The sequence below is a fragment of the Tiliqua scincoides genome, chromosome 9 (assembly GCF_035046505.1).
Source record: "Tiliqua scincoides isolate rTilSci1 chromosome 9, rTilSci1.hap2, whole genome shotgun sequence".
In the NCBI taxonomy this organism is placed as follows: Eukaryota; Metazoa; Chordata; class Lepidosauria; order Squamata; family Scincidae; genus Tiliqua; species Tiliqua scincoides.
Genome location: NC_089829.1, coordinates 10,877,090 through 10,901,200, shown reverse-complemented (window position 1 = coordinate 10,901,200; position 24,111 = coordinate 10,877,090). Strand labels below are relative to the sequence as shown.

Below are 24,111 nucleotides of genomic sequence, written 5' to 3'. Positions count from 1 at the left end.
CCTCCCTGCATTACAATCTCTGTGCATGAACTGGAGGTTGTCCATGACTTTGTGTACCTTGGCTCAATGATCTCCGACACTCTTTCTTTTGACACTGAGCTAAACAAAGGCATCGGTAAAGCACCTACCACATTTTCCAGACTCACAAAGAGAGTCTGGTCCAACAAGAAGCTGATGGAACATACCAAGATCCAGGTCTACAGAGCTTGCATCTTGAGTACACTTCTGTACTGCAGCAAGTCATGGACTCTTCGCTCGCAACAGGAGAGGAAACTGAACGCTTTCTGCATGCGCTGCCTCTGATGCATCCTCGGTATCACCTGGCAGGACAAAGTTCCAAACAACACAGTCCTGGAACGAGCTGGAATCCCTAGCATGTAGGCACTGCTGAAACTGAGACGCCTGTGTTGGCTTGGTCATGTCGTGAGAATGGGCGATGGCCAGATCCCAAAGTGTCTCCTCTATGGAGAACTCGTGCAGGGAAAGCACCCTACTGGTAGACCACAGCTGCGATACAAGGATATCTCCAAGAGGGATCTGAAGGCCTTAGGAATGGACCTCAACAGGTGGGAAACCTTGGCCTCTGAGCGTCCTGCTTGGACGCAGGCTGTGCAGCATGGCCTCTCCCAGTTTGAAGAGACACTTGCCCAACAGACTGAGGCAAAGAGGCAAAGAAGGAAGGCCCACAGCCAGGGAGACACACCAGGGACAGACTACATTTGCTCCCAGTGTGGAAGGGATTGTCACTCCCAAACTGGCCTTTTCGGCCATAGTAGATGCTGTTCCAGAACCACTTTTCAGAGTGCGATACCATAGTCTCCTGAGACTGAAGGATGCCAATGAATGAGGGGCATGTGCTCCATCCTGCAGTTGGGAGGGCCAGTCACAGAGGCCTCCTCAAGGTAAGGGAATGTTTATTCTGTTACCTGAGAGTTGCATTTCTCTTACCACGGTGCTGGAAATTTGGTTAGGATTGTGCCCTGAGTGTCTTCTGCCAGTCTGCTGCCTGAGGTGACAGCTTCATTTGGCCTCATGGATGGGCCGGCCCTGACTCCCTCCTATCAGACGTATGTGGGGACCCAGAATCAATATATTACTCTTTTAAGATATAACTTTTGATAAAGATATTTTTCCACATGAACAATTCTTTAGCCATCATTTCTTGTGGCATCATCAACGGATAACTGCCTCAGCAACCAGCAGCATAACATGGGGCGGGGAGAGAAAAAGGATTACCATTGAGCAGGTATCACAGAAGTAGCTGCTGTAAAATGAGATGCAATTACTCTGAGCAAAAGAGATATGAAGAGCTATAAGGACGTATAAACGCCAATGCATTAAACCGCCGCGGATTGAATTCAATCTTCTGTTATTTTCGCGGCTGATAAAACAAACAATGAAAGATTCCAAATAACAGATGGATTTTCATGACCCAGCAAGAAGAGAAGGGACGTTTTTTCTTTTGTCTTAAGTTGGAGAAGGAAAATACAGGGTGCTTTCCATCCCGTGGAAAGCCTGATCGACAGCAGTGGGGTTGTACAGGCCCTTGAAGCCGTTGCCCTTGAGGCCAGAAACCCTTTCTCCTGAAAAGTTTTCCAAGGGGATGGAGATGACACCTCCCCCATCTGAGACACTGAACTTACCCACCATCTGAAGGGCCCACCAGTTTTAGATGCCGTGGGTGGGGAAATCAGAAGAAATTGAGAGAACCTCATCTAGCAGGGCTCTTCTTAGGGTCTAATTTATGGGTTGTCATTAAAATGATTTTTACCCTGTATTTTCCCTTCCTGTTGGCACCCAGTTTACTGAATCCAAGGAGGGAGCAGCAGCAGTGGAATGGCAAGGCCCCCCAACCCCGTGTGTTGACTCCCTTGTGGGTGTGGGATCCCAACAAGTGCCTGTTAAGGGCTCGCGACTGAAACTGCTTTGACATTTCCTTGGCTCCTTTTCTTCTTCCCCCATGCTTTTCAGAGACAGTGGTCAGCCTAAGCATCTTTTTATCTTCCCCAGCCAGCTTTCATGTCACAGGAGGGCCTGGTCTTCTGACAGCGGGTGAGTTTTAGGACGGGGGGGTATCATACTCATTTCATACAATGGGCCGAATAGCATTCATGATGCCTATTGTGGGCCAGAAATGATGTCCTAAAGCAAGAAGTGACGTCATTAAGAAGGTCATGACTAGAGTAAGCACTTTTTTCTCATTAGGCACTCATTAGTCACAAATGGCAGAAGAGAAAATATGCAAATCTTGATCAGATTTTCAGGATATGGGAGAGCCCATTTATCATGTGGTCCACCCTTTCAGCAGTGACACCACAGAACATCTCAGCAGCTGAGAGCAGCTGGTGGTGGGGCTGAGAGAGCCTGAGGGCCAAATAAAGAGCTTCTTGGGGCTGCATCTGCTCTCAGGCTTAATGTTTGCCACCCCTATTTTAGGAGCTAATGGAACACCCAGCTGGAACTCCTGCCACTTCTGTGCTTTAGAACAACCAAGAACTTCCACCTCTGCCCTTGCTCCAAGTGTGAAAGCCCTTCCTCGCCTGCTTTTAAGCTAGCCCAACTGTAACTGAGAGCCACCTAGATGCAATTGGATTACTGTCCAGCAGCCGAACTTGGCACCCATTTGAAGAACCTTTGAATCCAGAATCCTGATGGCCATTTGCCGCCCTTAATATCGCCAATTGGAGGATGGGCCAGGTGAGTCAGTGCACTGGGCCAAGGGTCTACTCAGCTCTTGGAGACCCCCAAGGTCATGTGGCAAATGTGTGTGCATCCTCCCCCCCCCCCAGTGACATTAAACCATCCATCCTTCAAGCCATGATCGTGCTTGAAAGATGAGAGCATCAACAATTGAGAATCATGCATTAGCCATTGGGACAGTGGTTATTGATGGCAGAAATCCCCTGTTTCAAAATTATGAAGCATACCAACCACAAAGTCTAATATAATTTTCCCGCACATGCTTGTGCGCACCATGGGGGAACAAAACAACTCAGTGGGGCGAAATGGCTGCAAATCAGATGCGTCCTTGAGACATATATTTAAAAGATAGAGGAAGAGAGTGTGTGATTAACAGCGGTTTTGTGTAACGGGAAAAAAAATATAAACTTGGATCTCATCCTAAAAGCCTTGTTCAGCTACAGTCTGCTGGCCTGTCATCGGCATATCTGTAGCATTCCTTGGCGATCGTGAATCAAGGCTGAAAAGTGTGATCAGCTTCCAGAAGGAAATGTATGGATTAAAGGGTGTTTAGGAGGCAGATAAATAATAAGGAAGCTCTTCCGACGTCCTGCGGAGGCTGTGAAAATTAATGTCCATGTAACGGCCACATTTTTAAGCAGCCAAGATGTGTTCACACAGATTTGTGTGTGTGTGGCAAAGGATCCATTACTTATACATTCTGCGCTTCAGCGGCTGTAGATGCTGAAGATGGGAAAATCCAAAGCAATTCAAGATGGACTCCACAATAAGATAAAGCTGGCCTGTTCATGAGGTTGACTGAAACAGGTGCCTCGGGGCTGACTGGCAGGGGTGCCCTCTTCATCTTCCTGTCTCTACCCTCCCCCCTTCCTGTTTGCATCTGGTGCAGGTTGGAGGCATCTCGGGTCAATTCTGTTTGAAACTTTGCTCACTGCATTCCAACCTGCTTGGGGGAGGCACGCACATCTCAATGTGGATTTGCTCAGTGACAAGATTCATGCGCACCCAAGCTGCCACTGACAAAATGATGGTGGTTGTGACCCTGCTTGTCCCCATTCAGAATATTTTTAATATTCTTTTGATTTGTCCCATTATAGTTTGGGAGAAACAGCCTTCTTAGAAGTCAGTAGGACCGAGAATCATTTTAAAGGGGTCCAGCTGTCTTTCAGACTGAGTTGTGAATTTGGTCATGATTAGGACTTCCCAAATTCCTAATCCCCCACACTCCCCCCCCCCACACACACACAGGGCGAGAGAGAGAGAGAGAGAGAGAGAGAGAGAGAGAGAGAGAGAGAGAGAGAGAGAGAGATTACCAAAGGGAATCGCTCTTTAAAAACACATGCTACGGGCGTTCCCCTCCCCCAGGCAACCTGCAATGCTTGATCTCTGATTCACCTGCTCCCTTTAAGACTGAGCTGTGGTTGAAAGTGACACTTGCTTAAATGGGTCAGTCGAGCTGGTGGTGCAAACGATGCCAGTCGAATATTAAAGATGTGGCAGCCAGAGTTATGAAGCAGAAATTCAGCCGGGCATAACTGCGGTTTCAACAGCACTGGAAGGAAAGGCGCATTGCTCCGCTCTCAGGTGGGCCGATAGCCATTAGCCTAGAGGGCTCTAAACAGGGTTTAAATGAATGAATGGGGAAGGAGGAGAGGGTGAGATGCCAGTCCATGGCCACCAGTCATGGGGGCTAGAATGATGCTTTCAACTTCCATCAAACAGCCTGCAGCTGTTTCAGCTCAAGCATAGCCAAAGCTATTACCAGTTTTTCACAGGCATTTGGGTCAGTGTCCAAAACTGCCCTATTGGGATTAAGTTCCGACACCCCTTGTTGGCTCGTTCATTTGCATCTCCATCTATATGACTAGCGGCCCAACCCTATCCCCCAGTTATGCATGTTTCAGCAGCATAACATGCTTTCCGACTGTCGCAAACATGACACGCCAGAGAGCAAGCCCTGGTTTCCACCGGAAATGGCGAGTGACCAGGTCCTCACAGCAACAGATTGGAGACACCTGCAGCTGCAGGTAAGACTGTGCAGGGGGGAGAGGGAGTGAGACAGGGAGGGGTGGAATGGGGTGGGCAGAATGGGGAGGTGAAAGGGCAAGGAGGACAGTGAATCAAGCCCTGAAAGAGGGCAGGTTCCACCGTAATAATAATAATAATAATAAAACTTTATTTTTATCCCGCCCTTCTCCCTAACGGGAACCCAGGGCGGCTAACAACATATTAAAAAAACAAAAACAGATTTTAAAAACATTAATACAAGCAGATAAAAACATTTAAAAACACACTACAGGGCCATAAAAACAGTAGTCAGATTAAAAGAGTAAAAGAGCAGATCACCGAGGAATCAAGCCTGTAAAACTAAAAGATGTATAAAAAAGTTAAGAAGGCCAGAAATCAGAAGGCTTGTTTAAACAACAGTGTTTTCAGGCCTCGCCGAAAGCTCTCAAGAGAGGGAGCCATTCTCAAGTCAAGGGGAAGGGAGTTCCATAATGTTGGTGCCACTACCGAGAAGGCCCTATTTCTTGCAGCCGCCCCCCGGACCTCCTTGGGTGGCGGCACTTGCAAAAAAGCCTTCTCTGATGTCCTGAGATGGCGAGCCGGATTGTACGGGAGTAGGCGGTCTCTAAGATATCCTGGCCCAGAGCAGTATAGGGCTTTAAAGGTCAAAACCAGCACCTTGAATTGGGCCTGGAAATGAATGGGCAGCCAATGTAGCCCCAGGAGAAGCGGGCTGACAGAGTCAAACTGCCTGGCTCCGGTGACCACACGGGCTGCCGCATTCTGTACTAATTGTAGTTTCCGAACCGTCTTCAGGGGCAGCCCCACATAGAGCGCGTTACAGTAATCTAACCTCGATGTCACTGTGGCATGGATCACCGTGGCCAGGTCTGCACGATCCAAGTACGGTCGCAGCTGGCGCACCAGCCGAAGCTGAGCGAAGGCCCCCCTAGCCACAGCTGCCACCTGGGAATCCAGGAGCAGCTGCGAGTCCAGGAGGACCCCCAAGCTGCGAACCTGCTCCTTCAGAGGGAGTGCAACCCCATTCAGAGCAAGTCAATAATCCAGCACCTGCATCGAGGATTTCCGAACCAGGAGAGCCTCTGTCTTATCCGGATTTAATTTCAGCTTGTTAGCCCCCATCCAGATCCTCACTGCTTCCAGACAGCGCTCCAGGCCCTCATCCGCCACCCTGGAGTCTGGAGGAAAGGAGAGATAGAGCTGGGTGTCATCAGCATATTGATGACACCTCACTCCAAACCCCCGGATGACCTCTCCCAGCGGTTTCATGTAGATATTAAATAGCATGGGGGACAGAATTGAACCCTGCGGCACCCCGCACCTCAAGGGCCAGGGTGTCGAACAGGCATCCCCCAGCACCACCATCTGGGACCGACCCTCCAAGTAGGAGCGGAACCACCGCAAAACAGTGCCTCCAACTCCCAACTCGGCCAATCGCCCCAGAAGGATACCATGGTCAATGGTATCGAAAGCCGCCGAGAGGTCCAGCAGGACCAACAGGGACGCACTCCCCCTGTCCAGTCCCCGGCGTAGGTCATCCACCAAGGCGACCAAGGCAGTTTCCGTCCCAAAGCCCGGTCTGAAACCAGATTGAAAAGGATCCAGATAATCCGCTTCATCCAAGACCCTCTGGAGTTGGGCCGCCACCACCCGCTCAATTACCTTGCCCAGAAACGGGATGTTGGAGACTGGCCGATAGTTATTCAACACAGTGGAATCCAGGGAGGGCTTCTTCAGGAGGGGGCGAACCACCGCCCGCTTCAAGGCGAGCGGCAATGTCCCCTCCATCAAAGAAGAGTTGACCACCCTCCCCGTCCACTCAGCCAGTCCCCCCGGGCCGCTCTAATCAGCCAAGCTGGGCAAGGGTCAAACAGGCAGGCAGACGGCCTCACACTCCAAAGGAGTCTGTCCACATCCTCAGGCTGCACAAGCTGAAAAGAATCCCACAATACAGGACAAGCAGTTGCCAAGGGGACATCAACAGACATTGTCAATGTGGCATCCAAGTCGCGACGAATACGATCGATTTTATCTGCAAAGTGTTGGGCAAGCACGTCACAGCGGCTGACCGTGTATTCCTCCTGGACTACCGAAGGGGCCTGATGAAGGAGGCCCCGCACCACACGGAACAGCTCTGCCAGACGGCTATCAGCCGTAGTGATGCCCACTGAATCCTAATCCCTTTCACGGGTCCATGTGGACTTGCACCGCTGGCGTAGGTCTGAGTTGAAGCATGGCCCTCCCTTGGATCTCCCTGTGTCACTCACCACTTCTCAACCAGGATATTGTGGAGCTGGAAAAGGTGCAGAAGATGGGAACCAAAAAACTCAGAATGCTAGAATGTCTTCCTTGTGAGGAAAGCTCATAAAGCTTGCGGTCTTTTCGCTGAGGAAAAAAAAGATGATTGAGGGGCACGATTGAGACTTATAAAATCAAGTATGGCACAGATAGAGAGCAGTCTTTCTGCTTTTGGCGTAATACTAGAACCATGATTGGTCATCCAATGAAACCGAATAGCAAGAGATTTGGGGCAGACAGAAGGGGGCCTTCATCACATAGTGCACAGCTGAGTTTGGAATTCATTGCCAGGAGGTGTGGTGACGTCTGTGAGCATGGGTGCTTGCCAGACACAATGGAGGGCACCAGGATGCAGTTGTCTTGTTGTCTCATGTGCTCCTTGAGGCATCTGGTGAACCATTCTGAGATACAGAAAACTAGACTAGATGGGCCTTTGGCCCAATCCAGCAGGGCTCTTCTTAAGAGCATAACCTGGATGGTTTTGGAAGAGGATCAGACAAAGTCATGGAGAACCAGAGGCTGATCACTGGCTACTAATCATGATGGCTAAATGGCACCCTATGATTCAGAGGCAGTCATTAGAATAGGCCCTACCACTTTGAATCAGTTCAGATGGAAGTTGATTTCAAAGTTACTCCCCAGGAAAATATGTATGTATGAGACAAATGCATTTCTACAAATGACATTTCTGAGGGGGGTTCTACATATTCCTAGGCAACCTGCCTCTCAATGCCAGTTTCAGGAGAGCAATAGAGTGAGTGGGAGATGCCTCTATCTCCTGCTTGTAGTTTTCCCAGAGGCACCTTCCCGGCCACTGTAGGAAAGAGAAGACTGGACTAGATGGACCTGATCCTTTGACCTGATCCATCAGGGCTCTTCTCAAGGGCTAATTAATGGATTGGTTTTCATTAAACTCTTATTACCCTGCACTTTTCCCTCCTGTTGGATCCCAGTTTGCCGGATCCAAGGAGGAAGTAGCAGCAGCCATGGACTGGTCACTGTCAGGGAATAGCGGGGGGGGGGGTCAGCTGGGCCTGGGTGTGGGCCCCTTTGTGGGTTCCAACAAGTGCCCTGAAAAGGCCTACCATTGGTGGCTGCCCTGAGTAATGGCTTTGACATTTCTCCTGCTCTTTTTCTTCTTCCCTCAGACATTCCAGAAAATCCAGGGCCCCTGTGAGGGGGTGCAGGGGGTAAATTGTACCAGGGCCCAGAGTCAAAAAGGGGACCCAGGAGCCAAAGAAGGGGGTCTGGAAATTTCCTGGGATCTCAGAAAACGTTTGCATAGATTATGTGAGTATTCACATTTTGTGAACGCCTACATAGTTTTATATATTGTAATTCACAGTATCCCCTGGGGGCTGGGGATAAGTATAGGCCCTCAGTTTGGCTGTACTTGTTGTAAGAGGTGACTAAACAGCCACCAGGTAGATGGGACTCGTCAGCCTGGGAAGGCAGCTCATCTGAGAGAAGGAAAACTCTGATCCCAAACCTCTACTGCGTTGTGGCTACATCCAGTTATGGAAAAGGCTTCAGGAGTCAACCTTGAGGCAAAATCCGGAGCCGGAGTCCCTGAGGCAGTTCATGGCTGAACAGAGTCACGTTCTGGCAACTCCTGCGACGCCGCTGGAACCAACCGTATTGGCTTCTGCCTTTCCATTGGACCATTTCAGCGATGTGGAGAGGGGGGATTTGCTGCTTGGGTAACAGCCTATCCTCCATACCTACTTTACCCAGGCTTCGTGCTCTGGAGAGGACACTCTGTTCCAGAACCACCATTCAGAGCATGACACCATAGTCTTCTAAGACTGAAGGATGCCAACAAGAGAATTCACAGAAATTATGATCCAATGACCGTGTGAAATTATGATCCAGTGGAGAAAAGAAAGGACCCAAAAGAAACTTTATACCCCAAAAGAGGTCCAAAAGAAATGCCTTACCCCCCTGAAAAATTCATCTCAGAGGCCTTGGAGGCTATAGTCAACCCAAGCATCTGCTGTGGCCAGCTATCATGTCACAAAAGGGCCTGGCCTCCTGGTGGTGGGTGAGTTTTAGGGGCCAATGGAATCCAGGTTGGAACTCCTGCCACCTCTGTGCTTCAGAATCGCAAAGAACTTCTGTTCCGGCCCACCCCTGCCCCTGCTCCGGGTGCAAAAGCCCTCCCTTGCCTCGTTTTCTGCAACTGAGAGCCACTTGGGCGTGATCGCTGTTCAGCCGCAGAGTTTGGCACCTGTTTGGGGAATGTTTGAATCCAGAGTCCCAATGGACGTCAGCAGTCCCTAATCTCTTGCTTGATAAGGGAGCAGCCAAACGAGGGAGGGGGGAGGCGGGCCCCACAGCTACACAGATAAGAAGGCTTATTCTATTCAATTATTGACTCGATAAGGCAGACCCAGGGTCTGTAATCCATTTACAGCCAGCTCCCGCCGCTGGTGGCAGAAATGTGTTAGAAACCAACTCTTTATGCCGAATGCCACGGTGGGGATAATTGAGTCTCTGGGCAACCTTCGCTCCCCCCCCCCCCATTTGCCTTGGAGGTACATCAGCTGCTGCTGTGAGAGAAACAGACACATCTAAGGGCATTAAATGCACATGCCGATAAGGCCACACTCTCAGTGCTCAGCAAAGTGCAACTGAGCTTACACCAGTGTGGACATACGCCGACGACTGAGCTGGCTCAAGTCCAAAGAGACCTATAGCAGCTGCTGGGGCTTAATGTGGAGCAAGGGGACAAATGTCCCCTTACCCTGAAGAGACCTCCAGCAGCCAGAAAACCCCTGCAGGATATGGCAGGAACTGAGCTCACATTTTTGAATAGCCACATGGTTACCCTGCACATGCCCAATCTCGTCTGATCTTGGAAGCTAAGCAGGGTCAGGCCTGGTTAGTATTTGGATGGGAGACCACCTGGGAATACCGGGTGCTGTAGGCTTATACGATAGTCTTTCGAGACTGAAGGTTGCCAACCATCCCTGGCTGTACGTTAATGTTTCCAACACTGGCAAGCAGTGTTTCCCCTGGGTTTGAGACAGGGGAGTGTCTCTCTTTCCCAACTGTATCTGAGGATGATGTCAGAGACTGAACCTGGGACCATCCATTTGCACTAAAAACAGAGACACAATCATTGAGGCATGGGGTGAGAGCACTATGCGCAAGCAGCCACTGTGAGCCAGCAGCAGACCTCCCCAGCCCTGCGCCCAGGGCAAAGGTCTGTGATGGCGCCCCCTGTGGGCTACCACCACCCCTCCCCCATAGAAATCCGCCCCCTCTACTCACCTGAGGCTCATGGAGCCTCGCGTGACCCAGGAACGCATCGGGGAAACTTCTGTGAGGTTCTGCAGTGCTTTAAACTGTGCTTCCAGAAAACTGGAAGCACAGTTTCCGCCCTTGTTGGGAGCCTCAGAGAGGCTTCCGCAGGGTCCTGGTGCCTCGAGCCTGGGGCTTTACCCCATTAGACCTTCTGCTAGGTTTGCATCTGCTGTAAGCAAAACCCCCACTTTCCTAGTGGATAGCATCAGATGCATCAATGACACCAAAATGCTTGCCTTTCTAGAAGGCCTGGCATCCACGTGACATCAATTTATGTGTGTCTTTTTCTCCTCCTCCCCATTCAGGAGCTAAACCATCTTAACAAATGGAAAATCTCCTCTGCCCAAGAGCAGATTGATCCATTTTGTCCACAGGCCGAGTTTCCAGAGTGCAATTTTTGCATCCCGAACATACGGAGTCTTTCTTCATTTCCTATTGGGAGGACCAACAGCATCCTCCCCCCCCCCCCAGCATACCACCCTGCTTATCTGGGAGATGCTTCTTTCCTGTTGATCTTCAAAGACTCCGGTCAAAGATCACTGCAATTTTGTTCTGGGTAAAGGGAAAGAAATTCTGATTCCCAAAACAAAAGGAAAATAAAATCCCATCAATTGTGGTTCACTACCTGGTTGGTGGTTTGGAAAGCTAATGCTTCATTGCCTCAATAAGGCATTCACATTGCTGTATCCTACCTAAATGTTTTGAGCATGTGAAATGTACTCCACCCTGCCCAAAAAAGTCCAAGTAGTTCTTTAATGCTATAGACCAGCGGTCCTCAAATGTTTCGGTCTCAAGAGCCCTTTATTACCAGGGAGCCCTGTTGGCACATGAGTGGAGTCTTGGGGAGCCCCAGGACACCAGCACATGTGCAGAGTTGTGCATGGCCAAGCAGATGGTGGCCACTTAGGGCGTATGAAGGGGTCACAGGGAGCCCCAGGGCTCCAAGGAGCACACTTGTAGAATCACTGCTATAGGCTAACGGCACAAGCAAGCGCTCCACCAGTGCACACTTTCACAAGCATAGTGTAAAGAATTTTAACAGTGCACCATCTAGGCATGCTTGCAGGGAGGCCAAAGCCTTCCCGCTAGTTCCAGTGCAAGGGGGTGCCTACCAGAACAGATAAGCTCCACACTGAGTGGTGCAGGGGTGGGGGAGGGTGGGGAGGAACGGGACAGGGAGGGTGGCAATGGGGTGGAAGGATCAGGCCAGGGAGGAGGGTGCCATCAGCATACTGGCACATGCTATAACCTACCCCCCTTTCTGGGCCTGATCCACTGATACAAGGCAATGTGGAAAGTGCCAGTAATATTGCTGGTGCAGGTCCAAGCAGCTCCATTGCAGTTGATGGGGCTTACCCTGGGGCAAGGGGACAAATGTACCCTTACACCACATAGATGTCCAGCAGTCAAGATTCCCCTGCAGGATATAGCAGAAACAGTGCCAAGTACCATTGCATCAGTTTGAGGAAACCTAGATAGGCTTGGGCTGGAACACAGCTACCCCTCTTGTGCGTATGCCTTGTGCGTCTCTCCAGCTCAGCCAGAAGCAGCGACCCAGATGCACACGTGAAAACCGTTTCCAAGGAGTCGTCCTCATTCCTCATGCCTTTCATGCTCACAATTGTCCTTCGCTCTCAGCTGGGAGGAGGTGGCCCCACCATTTTTGCTATCTGGGCAGAGACCAAATCAGTCACCCCCGTGGCACCTGTTTGCAGAGGCACAGAAAGGCACATGTCTCAAGGAGGCAGCTGTTTCTGCAGGGGCCAAGGCCCACCAACGCGTAGAGCCATCGTCCCCAAAGAGCAGCAACATCCACCTCCCTTCGGGTCCGATTGATATTCGGGATCTTGCTCCTTTCTCGGCGATACGGAGCACCTGCTGTGTTGACAATCACTTCCGCCTCGTCCTTCTGTGCTTGAGATCCAAACAAACGCCAGGCAGAGAAAATTCATATTCATGCCGGAACGTCACAGGGCTTCAAATGAAAAAAGACAGAAGCGAGAAGGGAAGCAGACCCAGATGAAAGGAGATTTGGGGCTGCCTATTCTGAGCCGAAGGGACTCGTAAGCTTTGCTGGATCAGGCCCAAGGTGCATCTAGTCCAACTTCCTGTATCTCATATTGGCCCACAAGACAACAACATCCCTGCATCCTGTTGCCCCTCCCTCGCATCTGACATTCAGAGATAGGTTCCCTCCGAAATGTGCAGGCTGCATCCAGTCACCATGGCTTGGAACCTGTGATGGACTTTTCCTCCATGAATCTGTTCAGTTCCCTTTTAAAGTCACCCGGGCCAGGTACCACCATCACATCCTGTGGCAAAAGAGTTCCACAGATCAATTATGTGCTGGGTAAAAGCACTTTACATTCTTTGGTGCCTACTTGTGACATGTGCCTTTCTGTGACTTTGCAAACTTCTGGACTTTGAGGTTGACCTACCCCACAATCCTATGCATGTCTGCTCAGAAGACCCATTGACTTCCATGGGATTGACTCCAGAGGAAGTGTGAATAGGATTGCAATCTTATTCGTTCTCAGCCCAACCCAGTCCAGCAAAAATCATGGGACCACATGCTCCCAACCAGACCCAGCTGAAAGTTAAGGAGAATGGATAGCATCAAAGACATTCAGTAATGGGAGCACTCCTTTGAAGTGGATTTCACGTTTACATTTAGGCTTCTGCTTCTGTTTGCAAGCCAAAAGGAAGCTGGGTCTGGTCTTCAGAACATGGAGTGCTACCTGGCGGTAGGTAGGTATATCCTACCTTTCTTCAACATTCAAAGTGGAGTAGGTTGCCTCAGCAGTGGAAGCCAGTGAGATAAGGGAGAGAAAGCTTGAATGGGCCCCATTATGAGAAGTCAAGGCAAGCGCTGCGCAGAGGTTTGGGGAACGGGATTTGGTGGAAATAATCTCCTTTATCTCCCAGCATGCACCAAGAGTGGAAAGCAAGGCAAAGCAACTCTTGGGGCTGGGAATTTCTCGCCATTGTGACACAAGCAAGACTCACTCCCTGAATCCCGTCCTTTCTATCACAGTGCTTGAAAACATCCATCTCATTGCCACATTAGATAAAAAAGGGGCTATTTGAAGCCCCCCTATTGAACTGGGGCTGGCTCAAAGTTCTTTTGTGGATAAGGACAGTCAGCAAGATCGAGCAAATTTCTCGGAGCTGAAAAATAACTTTCAGGGGCCGAAGGGTTCACTGATGTTCATTTCTGAACCCAACGGTGCACAATTTCCCCGGTGTCCTTAATTTTGTACCGTTTGCCAAGCATCGAACCGTGCACATCAACCCCAGGAGAGTGCGTTCTTTGGTCTCCTTCGTTCTCAAGAGCTTGTAGTTTTGCTCCTTGAATCGTGTTGCACTTTGTCCTCTTCTCCCGCAGGCCTGGTGGAAGAAGAGGTCGAGGAGTCTAACTTTGATCTGGCCTGTGATGGTGTAAGTGCTCTATAAGGGTGCTGACCCTGAACCCCCTGGAAAATTCAGGGAGGAAAAGACAGCTGAAAAGCAGACCACCCCCTTTGCTCCTAATGATGTCTGTTGTTTGAAATCTCCCTTCTGAATTGTCCAAGGACAAGCCTCCTTTCCATAACAAGGCTCCCGTCTCCCTGTACAGCAATTAAATGTTTCCGCAGAGCCTCAAATGCTGTGCTGAGTGCTCGACGAAAGTACTTCATTTGCATTCAAAAAGATGACATTGCGAGCAATTATTAAGGACGGTCAGATGTTTGTTGCATTCATGTGTCCAGGTTGGGCAGCACGAGGTGCACAGTCAGTGTTTGAGTTCCTTTTTTGATGGCCAAGGGTCCAATCCGATCTTTTCATCCCCTCGCCGAGGCAGCTGTGCTGATAACAAGTGCACTGTATCCAGTGGTGGGGGGGGCGCGATGGATTGGGAGACTGTATTGGAATCATGGAAGATCTGGCGAGGAGGTAGGATGTGGTGTCAACAGTGGCCCCTTTAAGGTTAAGGCCTGGGTATCCAGCAGAGAGTGTGCTGCACAGCTGTAGCCACTTGAAGGCAATAGGTCCATCAGGCATAAAAGCACCTGATGAAGGGAGAGTTTGGTGTGGGTAGCAGAAGGAGGAAAGCTTGAGGAAGGACAGACTGGAGACTGGATTAATGGACTAAGGAATTGATGGCTAATGGACTGCTGGAACTGCTGATGGACTGACGTGTGAATGGACTTTGGAAGCTGCTGGAGCAGAAACTGCTGGAGACACTGTGTTTGGCTGCTGTGCCCAATACCTGCTGAGGATCAAGGGGCTGCTGTAGTGGTGGGAGGCTGCTGGCAGGAAGGAGGACCTCTGTAGTTTAAACAGGCGAGCTACCCTGGTGGTGGGGTCCAGCAGTACTGCAGGGCAGAACCAGGGTCATTTTTGAGGAAAGAAGGGGAGCTAATTAGCTAAAAGTGGGCATAATTCTCCAGGCGGAGCTTGGACTGGGAATCTGGCAGAACAGACTTCAGAGGGGAAAGGGGAATTATTTCCCTGGTCTCCTGCATAAGTCTCCCGCTCCTCAATAGGCCTCCTCGGACCTGCACCAACTCTGTAGATGGTGCAAGTCTGGTGAAAAGAATGGGGCAGGGAGGCGGATGAAATAAAGGGATAGGATCTGGCATGCACCGTAATTGCGGGACCTCCTCTTGCAGTCTACTCATCCCCTCCCCACCACCCTGCCCCCACTGTTGCCTTATGTGCTTCAGCAGGAGCGGGGGAACCAGCAATGGGCCAGAAAGTGCTCCTTGAATCATGTGCCTTCTGCACTCCCAAAGATGACTGCCAATGGAGTGGGTTCCGCTGTCGCGATTCAAGTTCCCTTTGACTTCCAGAGCAGCTTGATTCACTTCCCATTGGCCCGGCTCCCAAAGACCCAAGAGGTCAACACATTTTCATCATGTCACTGTGCTGTCCTAAATCCCAAATTGTCTTAGTGAATTTCTCCCCCCCCCCCACACACACACCCCAGTTTTGGAATTCCCAATTAACTGGTCCTTCTACCCTGAAGGACTCTGAATCAGTCATTCTGCTGCCTTTTTCCTTTCTGAATTTTGCAGAGGTTTTGCCTTTTGCCACCATCCCCTTCACAAGAGCAGCCACCGCCCACCACCAGATAAAGGGCTCGGTGGACTCACCGGGATGGAACAATTACGTGCTCATTTCAGAACGAGCAATAACAAAGAAATGTTCCCTTCCTGAATTCCCTGGCTCGTAATTGCCAGACTCAACCTGAATCAAGCCTGGGGGACTTCACCGGCTGCTAGCCTCATGCCTTGCAGCAGGGTAGCCATCTTGATAGATAGATAGATAGATAGATAGATAGATAGATAGATAGATAGATAGATAGATAGATAGATAGATAGATAGTAGCATGAAGAGGGAAGCAGTGCCTAGTGGTGAGTGATGGAACTCTTTCTCTTATTGTCTTCTTTACTCTTCCTACTGGTCTGACTTAAATGACTGTTAAATTTTTAGCCTTCCTGCTGCTACCACCAAGACTAGGAACTTCAGGCAGAAGGATGTCACTTTCCTCCCTGATCAACAGAGAGCCCTCCCCAATCTGGGGGTGGGGTGGGGGTTTCCCTGAGAGAACAGAGTAGTGGAACATGAAGGTCTGAGAGCTGCGGCAACCCACCCTCTCTCAAGTGTATATGGGAGAATGCCAAGGACCTGAGCACGGCATGGACAAGAAATAAAAAGGAATGATGGATGGTGGCAAAGGTTTTCCTGGGGCTTAAAATGCAAGTGGAAAATGAGCTGTAGGACCGGATGTGATTCTCTGAAAAGTGCCTGATGAGTCTGGTCCCTTCACTCATATGGGCTGCTTTCAGTGACAGATCAGGGACAACACGCATAAGCATCCTTGAGAATGACCTGGTTGCTGATGTCCTGAATCCATCAGATTGGATAGTTTACGACCACCTGGGCATCCTTTCCTGCCCTGTCACCTCCTTAGGTGCCCGACTTGCTATTGCATCTCAATTCCAGAAGTTGGCTAGCAAGGGTCTCTTGCAAGGAAGCTACAAAAATGATGCAGTCTTTCTGCAACAGTGCTGATGTCTCAGAGGCTCAGGATGGCATCCGGGTGCAACGGCTTCAGCAGCAGAACATCTCAGCCGCTTGACAAATCTTGAGGCATCACTGAAGCCTCATGGGCAGGGCGGGGGGGGGTATTAAAAAACAGGCACCAAAAATAGGAGGAGATCAGGAATTTCCACCAAAGACAAAGAGACGTATCTCCGCTGTGCACCTCATTCCGAGGTCTTATGTCTTTCATCTATTCCCTCATTTAAAGGGCTTTTGGGTTTCATTTTTGCATCCAAAGGCTGAGAGATCTGATTCCTCATGCAAGGAAAAGAGTCATTTCCCTGTTATTGAATTACAAGGTCCTGACCAGATAGTGAAACGGTTGTTTTCCGTTGCAGCAATTTATGAGTAGAGGCATCTACACACTGATGGCTTTAATATCCCTTTATTCAAGAAAATGGGATGGATGGTTTTTTCATCCCTTGCCTCTGTTGTCGCTCAGGTATTTGCCAGTCTCTTGATGGACATGTTCTGGTGCAAGTTGATGGACTTTTTGACCTCCAAAATCATTCTGCACATTCCAAAGTCATAAGAACGTAAGAGTTCTGCTGGGTCAGGTCAAGGGCTCATCTAACCCAGCTTCCTGCATCTCACAGTGACCCACCAGATGCCCCGAGGAGCACACCAGACAACAAGATCCCTGCATCCTCTTGCCACTCCCTTGCATCTGGCATTCAAAGACAGGTGACCTCTGAAACCCAGCCGTTGCGTACAGTCATCATGGTTTGTAACCTACAACGGATTTTTTCTCCATCAATCTGTTCCATCTCCTTTTCAAAGCATCCAGGCCAGGCGCCACCACCACATCCTGAGATAAGGAGTTCCACAGAGTTCCACCTCTTCAGAATGGGGCAGCTTTATCCAATTCCTTGACAGCTGTTCAAAGTAATGCAATCAGTGGTATTGCTGGGGGGGTGCAGGAGATGCAGAGATGTGGACCGCATCAGGTGATGCACTCGGGGGGGGGAGGGAGTGTGTGACACCGCTATTGGTCAAAATTATAAAATCCTGGTGTTTTCAAATAATATCATCATGTTATATATCAATCAATGCGTAATTTCATGCAGAACGCAATGAAGCAAACCACATTGAAATATTTATATTCTATCAAACGTTATCACCAAACAACCAGAAAAGGAAAACACATGGCAAAATGTGGATTTCCTTATCTTAAAACCAATCAATGAGATAATTGTTCCAAGAGCCAATTAGGTGTTGTTATGACACAACAGAGCACCAATAAGGTGTTAATATGATTCAGCTCTCATTTCCATGTATCAGAGCTAATTTTAGAGCGCCTACTCAGTTGTGCGAGTGTCATCAAGTTGGCCACTGGATTTTGGTTGGTTACTGATTTTTGGGGTGACCTGTACTGTAATATATTTAAATAAATAATGGGGTTCATACAAACCCTAGTGATGCCACGGCATATAAGTTGTGCGTGTGGTATTGTAATGCATTCTGTGTGGTCTGGTACAGGAAGAGGTTCACCATGAGGATGATGCAAGTTGCTCTCCCACCAGGTGATGCAAACCGTAGTGACGCCTCCAAATGCAACCAAATAAATGTGCTGTTCCAGGCAGTACATTGGGCTTCCTATGTCATGATGGGTACTAGATTCCGCTCCAAGTCCCATAAAGCTGCGCAGCTCGCTGCCTTGATGGAGAAAGCTCACTGGTACGGGTGCTCCTGAAATTCTCCTCTCGTTTGCAAGTGGGAGGATGTTTGACGGAACTGGAATGTTCTGACTGCCAAAAAACATAGTGGAAAAATCTACCTGTCTTTGGCAACGTGTTCTAATGCTGTTGTCCTCCTCCTTGGATGCAATTGACTGCAGTTCTACTGTCAGCCACAAGGTGGCGCACGTGCTGTTGAATCCACCCCCCTTCCTCTCCCAAAATTCTCCATTACTTCCCCTCACTGCCCATGGCCTGCCCCCACTGCTGACTTACCAGTGCCTGTGGAGCCTCCAAGGGCCGTTACCTCATGCGCTGTGCCTCTTATCACTTATGGGAGTGGCCCAGCGCACTGCAGCAGCAACCGGACTTTCATGCAGCCATAAAGGACCTTGCATTTCAGAATGCTAGTTCTGGCAGCACAAGGCCACCTGTTGGACCTTCCTCTTCAGATTCAGGACTGTAACATTAGTATATATCTCCTCCATATTCATCATAGCCCAAAGAAAGGGCAAGGCTTCAGCGCGGCAGGAGGAATCGTGCCGATATTGTCGCCTCTTATGTGTTCACCTGCCAAGCTGCACGGAGGCTTTGGGCTTTGTAATTCTTCCGCTCAACTTGCTCCCATTTGATTCGCTGGTTCCGGCTTCGGTCCCAGCTAACAACAGTTGCAAGGATAAGTGCCAGACATTCAGCCCTTCTTCCACTCTCACGCACTGAGACAGCCTGAGAATGTAATCTACAAATTGCTTGTAAACCCATTAACACCTCTGCCCCCCTTTTCCCATAAACGCTGGCCGTGCACTCTTTGAAGAAACCGAGCCTTGACACCAGAAGATTTACCCATCTTAGCTTGACAAGACACTGCCTTCCTCAGCAATGAGAAGTCCACTGGGGTCCTAATGCCTTTTTTTTTCCAATGTGAATTCAGTCTCCTCTGTCTACATCTCCCAAAGACTGGAGGACTGAGAAGGAAACAGGACATTTGACCTTGGAAGAGATCTACATCCAGGCACATAGCAATTGATTCCGTGCTGCAATAAGGCATATGCTCAAAGTCAGATCCTGGTTCTGTGCTTCTCCAGGAGCCACAGGGGTGGACATGAACTCACAGCCCAATCCTAACTGAATTCCCATGCAGTGATGCTGCAGGCCTGGCGTGGACTATGCAGTATCCCATGGCAGTGGTGAATCTTCCATTCATTCTATGGGGCAAATCCCCCAGTTGCAGAAGCCTCTGAGGCTCTCAACAGGGTCGGAAGCTGTGCTTCTGGTTTTCCGGAAGCTCGGTTTAAAGCATTAGGGAACCTCAGAAAGGCTTCCCTGAAGTTTCCTGGAGTCATGAGAGGTTCTGTGAGCTCCAGATAAGTGGGAGAGTGGATGGGGGGGACGTACTGCAGTGGGGGCGCCATCACAGACCTTTGCCCCAGGGCATGGGGTTGGGGAGGTTTGCCATTGTCCCATAGGGGAATTTTGACTGCAGATGGTCTCCTTGGGGTCAAGGGACATTTCTTACTCCTTGGAGTAAGGGGACATCCTTGCCCTGGGAAGTCACAGCAGATGCTATGGATCAACTCAGACATGCACCAGCTATATCACTGGCACAAGTTTGACTTGATCCATGCAGGAAGAGGAATAGGATACAGTGCGCATCAGCGCTGCTGATTCTGCCCCCTCTCCCAGGACCAATCTACCCACCTCCTGCCCCAGTCACTGCCTTCCCTGCCGCATTCCACCCTCTCTCTGCCCTCTCCCCACCCTCCCTCTGTCCCTGCACTGGACCTACCTGGTCCAGAGAACATCTCTGTGACCACCAGCCCCGAGTGGGAAAGCTCTGGCCTTCCCACCAGCGCACTGGATAGAACTACTATCACAAAATGTTTTAAGGCATTTTGCACCTGTGTGCACATGTTTTCTGCTGTCAGCCCATAGGATTGGGCTGTCAAGAAGGCAATCCAAGCACGCCAACCATTTTGGACTATTGACCCACCTTACTCTGTACACAGCCCCAGGAAGCACGCATGAGAATTCTGGTGCCATGTGCTTGATAGCCATTTATATTGCGGTTAATTATTGCTCATGGTCCATCACTCAGCATTAAGCATCTTGATTAGCCAAGCAAACATATGACACAAAATCTGCTGTAGTTTATTCAGTGGGACATGCACCATCTATTAATATTGTGAATAAAACAAGCGGAGACGTAATCTTCTGAACGTTTCTGTGACTTTCTCTCAACCTGATGTAAGTCAATGATTTGATACCGAGCCCCATGGTTAGTATAATGAGGTTCGCTGGGCCTGGATCTCACCTTTCACCGGCTCACGATTTGAATTAAAAACTATGGTGGATATTTTAGGGTACTGTGGCTGAAATGTCAAGTTCTCACTGGTCAGATAGGCGGCACCTGCACAGAAACAGTGGCAGAAGGAGATCAAAACCTGCGGGTCAGGGCCTAGGAGAGGGGGGTAAAGGGGGTAATTTGTACCCAGGCCCAGGGTCAAAAGGGGGGGCCAGGAGCCAAAGGAGGGGGTCAGAAATTTCCTGGGATCTTACGTTTTCCTATCTACTCAGACTTGTTGCCTGCACAGGATGCTGGAGACACTACCGTGACTGGGGATGCTTGAGACACTACTGATGCCCCAAGGGTGGGTAGACCTGAGCTCCAGATTTCTCTACCCTCCCCTGCTCTGTTTCATCCCTCCCCCTTTGCAAAAGAAACTTTGTACCCCCTGATAAAATTCCTCTCAGAGGCCCTGCTGCAGGTTGTGCTTGTCACATGTCTCTGATGTTTGCACTTCTCACCAGCAGTACCTGGTGACACAACGCACTGTACTATGTTAGGCTGCAGGCACAGAGTCAATGAGAAACTGAAATATAAGAAGAGCCCTGCTGGATCTAGCCCAGCAACAGTGGCTAGACAAATGTCTGCAGCAACCATCAAGATGGGTAGGAGGTCAACATATCTTCCTTGTTATTGCTATTGACAAGCAACTGGTATTTGGGGGCACATTATCACTGCATCTGAAAGTTCCAGTTAAGCCATCATGGATAATCCCCATTGGTAGACTTGTCAATCATCCGCCTGTCATGTCCCATAAGAAGAATCCAGGCCAGGACAGTAACATGCAGAGATTTGACTGCCAGTTGCTTCACAGGTGTGCAGATCTGTTGAGTCTATTTTTCATAGAGGTGGGCAAGGAGGGAAAGTCCTCCCCAGAGGATGAACTCAGATAAGCCACCCCACCCCTTTAATTTACTTTTACTTTTAAAAAAGCATGGGTTGCTGGGGATGCTACCGTGACTGGGGATGCTTGGGTCACTACTGATGCCACATGGGTGGGTAGACCTGGGCTCCAAAGACTTTTCCAGCTGTCTCTACCCTCCCTCCATCCTTTTTTGCCCCTCCCTGCCCCTGTTCTTCTCGCCCGTCACCTTTGCAAAGGGGCCGAAAAGAAACATTGTACCGCTGATGAAATTCCTCTCAGAGGCCCTGATAGAGAGTAAGAGAGAGGAACTAAAGAGGACCCACAAAAGAGTTATAAGGAAGGCGGATTTAGCCCAGTGAATCCCTCTAGTGGTCCCAGCTCTTCAGCTGGTGGCAGCAGGGTAGCAACATGGGGTTATTCTCCCCCCCCCCCGACCCTGGCAGTGCTTCTAGATTTTTTAAGTTGATGCACAATTGCGATCCTGGACCTTGTGACCCCAAGGGCCAGGACCACAAAACGCCGCCATCCCGCATGCGGCCCAGAGGCCTAAGGACGTCACTTCCAGTTTTTGGAGAAAATCGGAAGTGTTGTTTTTAGGCCTTCTAAGCAGCAGAGAGGCCATGTGTGACCTCTGTGGCCCCCAGTAGACCTTCAGAAGCCTCTAGAAGACCTGAAAACATTACTTCCAGATTTTGCCAAAACAAAACATCCTTCTAAGACCCTGTAAACGGACCTGAAGAAAACAAAACAAAAATGGATGGCGGAGGAAGGGTCACGGTGGCACTCCCCCATCAGTTGGCACCCAGGGGCATTTGCTCCCCAACCCTCCCAGGTACGCCACTGCTAGAGAGTAACACTAGAATGTCTATCTCAATGTCTTGACTGCTGTGAGTCATAAGGCAGCCAGTGAGGTCCTTCCAGCAATGATGGTGTTTACACATTTGTATGTGTGCACAGTGGGTGGGGGGGAGAACAAGGGGCCCAGGTGCATGGATATGCATGCAGAAGTCCAAAACCTCACCCTGCCCCATGGCTCAGGATACCCCGGCCTCCTGGATGTTGATTGGAAGAGAAGCAGAAGCAGAACTGAGCACCATTCAGAGATGCCACCAATAGCCTCTTCCAAGCTCAGATGTTTTATCCTCTTGGGAGCTTAATTGACTTGTTTCTCACGGCGCGCACTGGCGCTCGGAGGGTGGGAACGACCGGCCGACATCCTCAGTCAGCTGCCACAGTTTATTGCAGTCAACCTTCCCTTTCCACGCTCAAAGTGCCACAATGTTGTTATTTTTCAAAGTGGAAACATCTTGCACTGTCATGTAAATTGACTGGGAGGGAGATCGGCAAACGGAGCTGTCTCCACAAATCTAATAGGCACCATGGCGGGTTTTATACCATTTCTCACGGTTGTTATCTATTACGCGCTCCCGTTTCCTTCCCGCCGTTTGAGCCGAGCTACATTGCGGCTGTCATTTCAAACTAATGAGAGGCTCTTTTATTTTTTTATTTCTGTTTACCCGCTTCCTGTTTCACTCTTGGATTCGGTCCCTGCAAAGAAGGGAAAGCGTGTCAAGGAACTCGCTACGCTTCTCTCTCTGGGGCTTGGGATGCAATTAAATTGTCCACAATCAACAACTGGTTGATGTGAAATGTGAGCTTTTAAAGAGAAATTCCGGCAGGCTGTGACAGTTAAGAGCAAGGAGATATGAATTCACGGATATTTGTGGCCAAGTTTCACGGTTCCCTCAAAGTCAAGGGGAAAAAAAACCACGGACCACCTCCTCAGCCCGCTTCTTGAGAGAATTTCTGCTTCCTTTTGGAGTGTTGTCCCATCAAAACTGTTCTCTACAGGGCTTGTGTTCACAGCCCACTACAGACTTATTAGCCTCTTCCCCAACAATGGCCCTCGTTCTGCAGAAAGCACCTCTGGACCCCACCACCAGGGTGCCTTGCCTGTTTGAGCTGCAGAGGTCAGAGGAAAGCTTGAGCTGGGAACCCCACCTGTAAGGGCTGGAGAACTCAGCAGATGTGATGAGCATGAATGCAGTGACATCAGGAAACCAGAGGCGTCACTAGGGGCGTGAACTTCACCTAATCTGATGCGTCATTTACTGCAGAATGCAATGCAGCATTGCGTTGAATTATCTCCAGTGTCAGGAGGGCTTGGGCCAAGACCCATGGAGGGGAGGGGGGGTCACATGGCCTATGATAATCCATGATGGATTATCAGCATTCCATTCCACTCGCCCATCTGTCAGTCACACTTGAGAGTGACCAAGAAACTCAGGGTTTGGCTATGGAGAGAGGTGCAAGCTCAGTTTATAGGGTCTGGGGATGGGTATAATTAGAAGCACAGAAAGTAGGCTCTGGTTTCAGTTCTATACATATTTGCTTGAGGGCAAGTTCCATTCGGCTCAGTAGGACTTCTGAGTAGGCAAGCAGAGGACTGTGCTCTCAGTCTCCGTCTCATCCATGTCCCTCAGTGTACCCTTTTAATTTCCCCTTTACGCTCTTAGTTTAGAAAAGAAAGAAGATTGAATGGGGGAACACTGCAGAGATTTATAATATTATGCAGGCAAGGACAGGGTGGAGAGAGAGAGAGAGGAATTTTCCTTTCCTCTCACATAATATGAAATATGCAATATTATGAAATATGCCTAAAATGAAATTGATTAGAAGGAGATTCAAGGCAGACGGGAAGGGAATGGGCTTTCCTCACCAATGGTTTCATGCACTGCACGGAACTTGCTTTCAGAGCCATGTTCTTTTGTGACCACAAACCCAAGAAGTTTGTGGCACTTAAAGTG

General features: G+C 49.6%; 1 protein-coding gene and 1 pseudogene across 1 annotated transcript in view; one reads left to right on the top strand and one right to left on the bottom strand.

The window, feature by feature from the left end:
- The first annotated feature begins 9,833 nt into the window (after positions 1 to 9,833).
- LOC136660866 (5S ribosomal RNA) lies at positions 9,834 to 9,955 on the top strand (annotated as a pseudogene).
- A 3,585-nt stretch (positions 9,956 to 13,540) lies between these two features.
- The window catches only part of NPHP4 (nephrocystin 4), a 156,310-nt gene continuing 145,739 nt past the window's right edge, over positions 13,541 to 24,111 (bottom strand). Inside the window, exon 27 of the mRNA XM_066637431.1 lies at positions 13,541 to 13,719. Within this exon, the coding sequence (XP_066493528.1) occupies positions 13,541 to 13,719 (179 nt within the window). The remainder of the gene's footprint in view (positions 13,720 to 24,111) is intronic.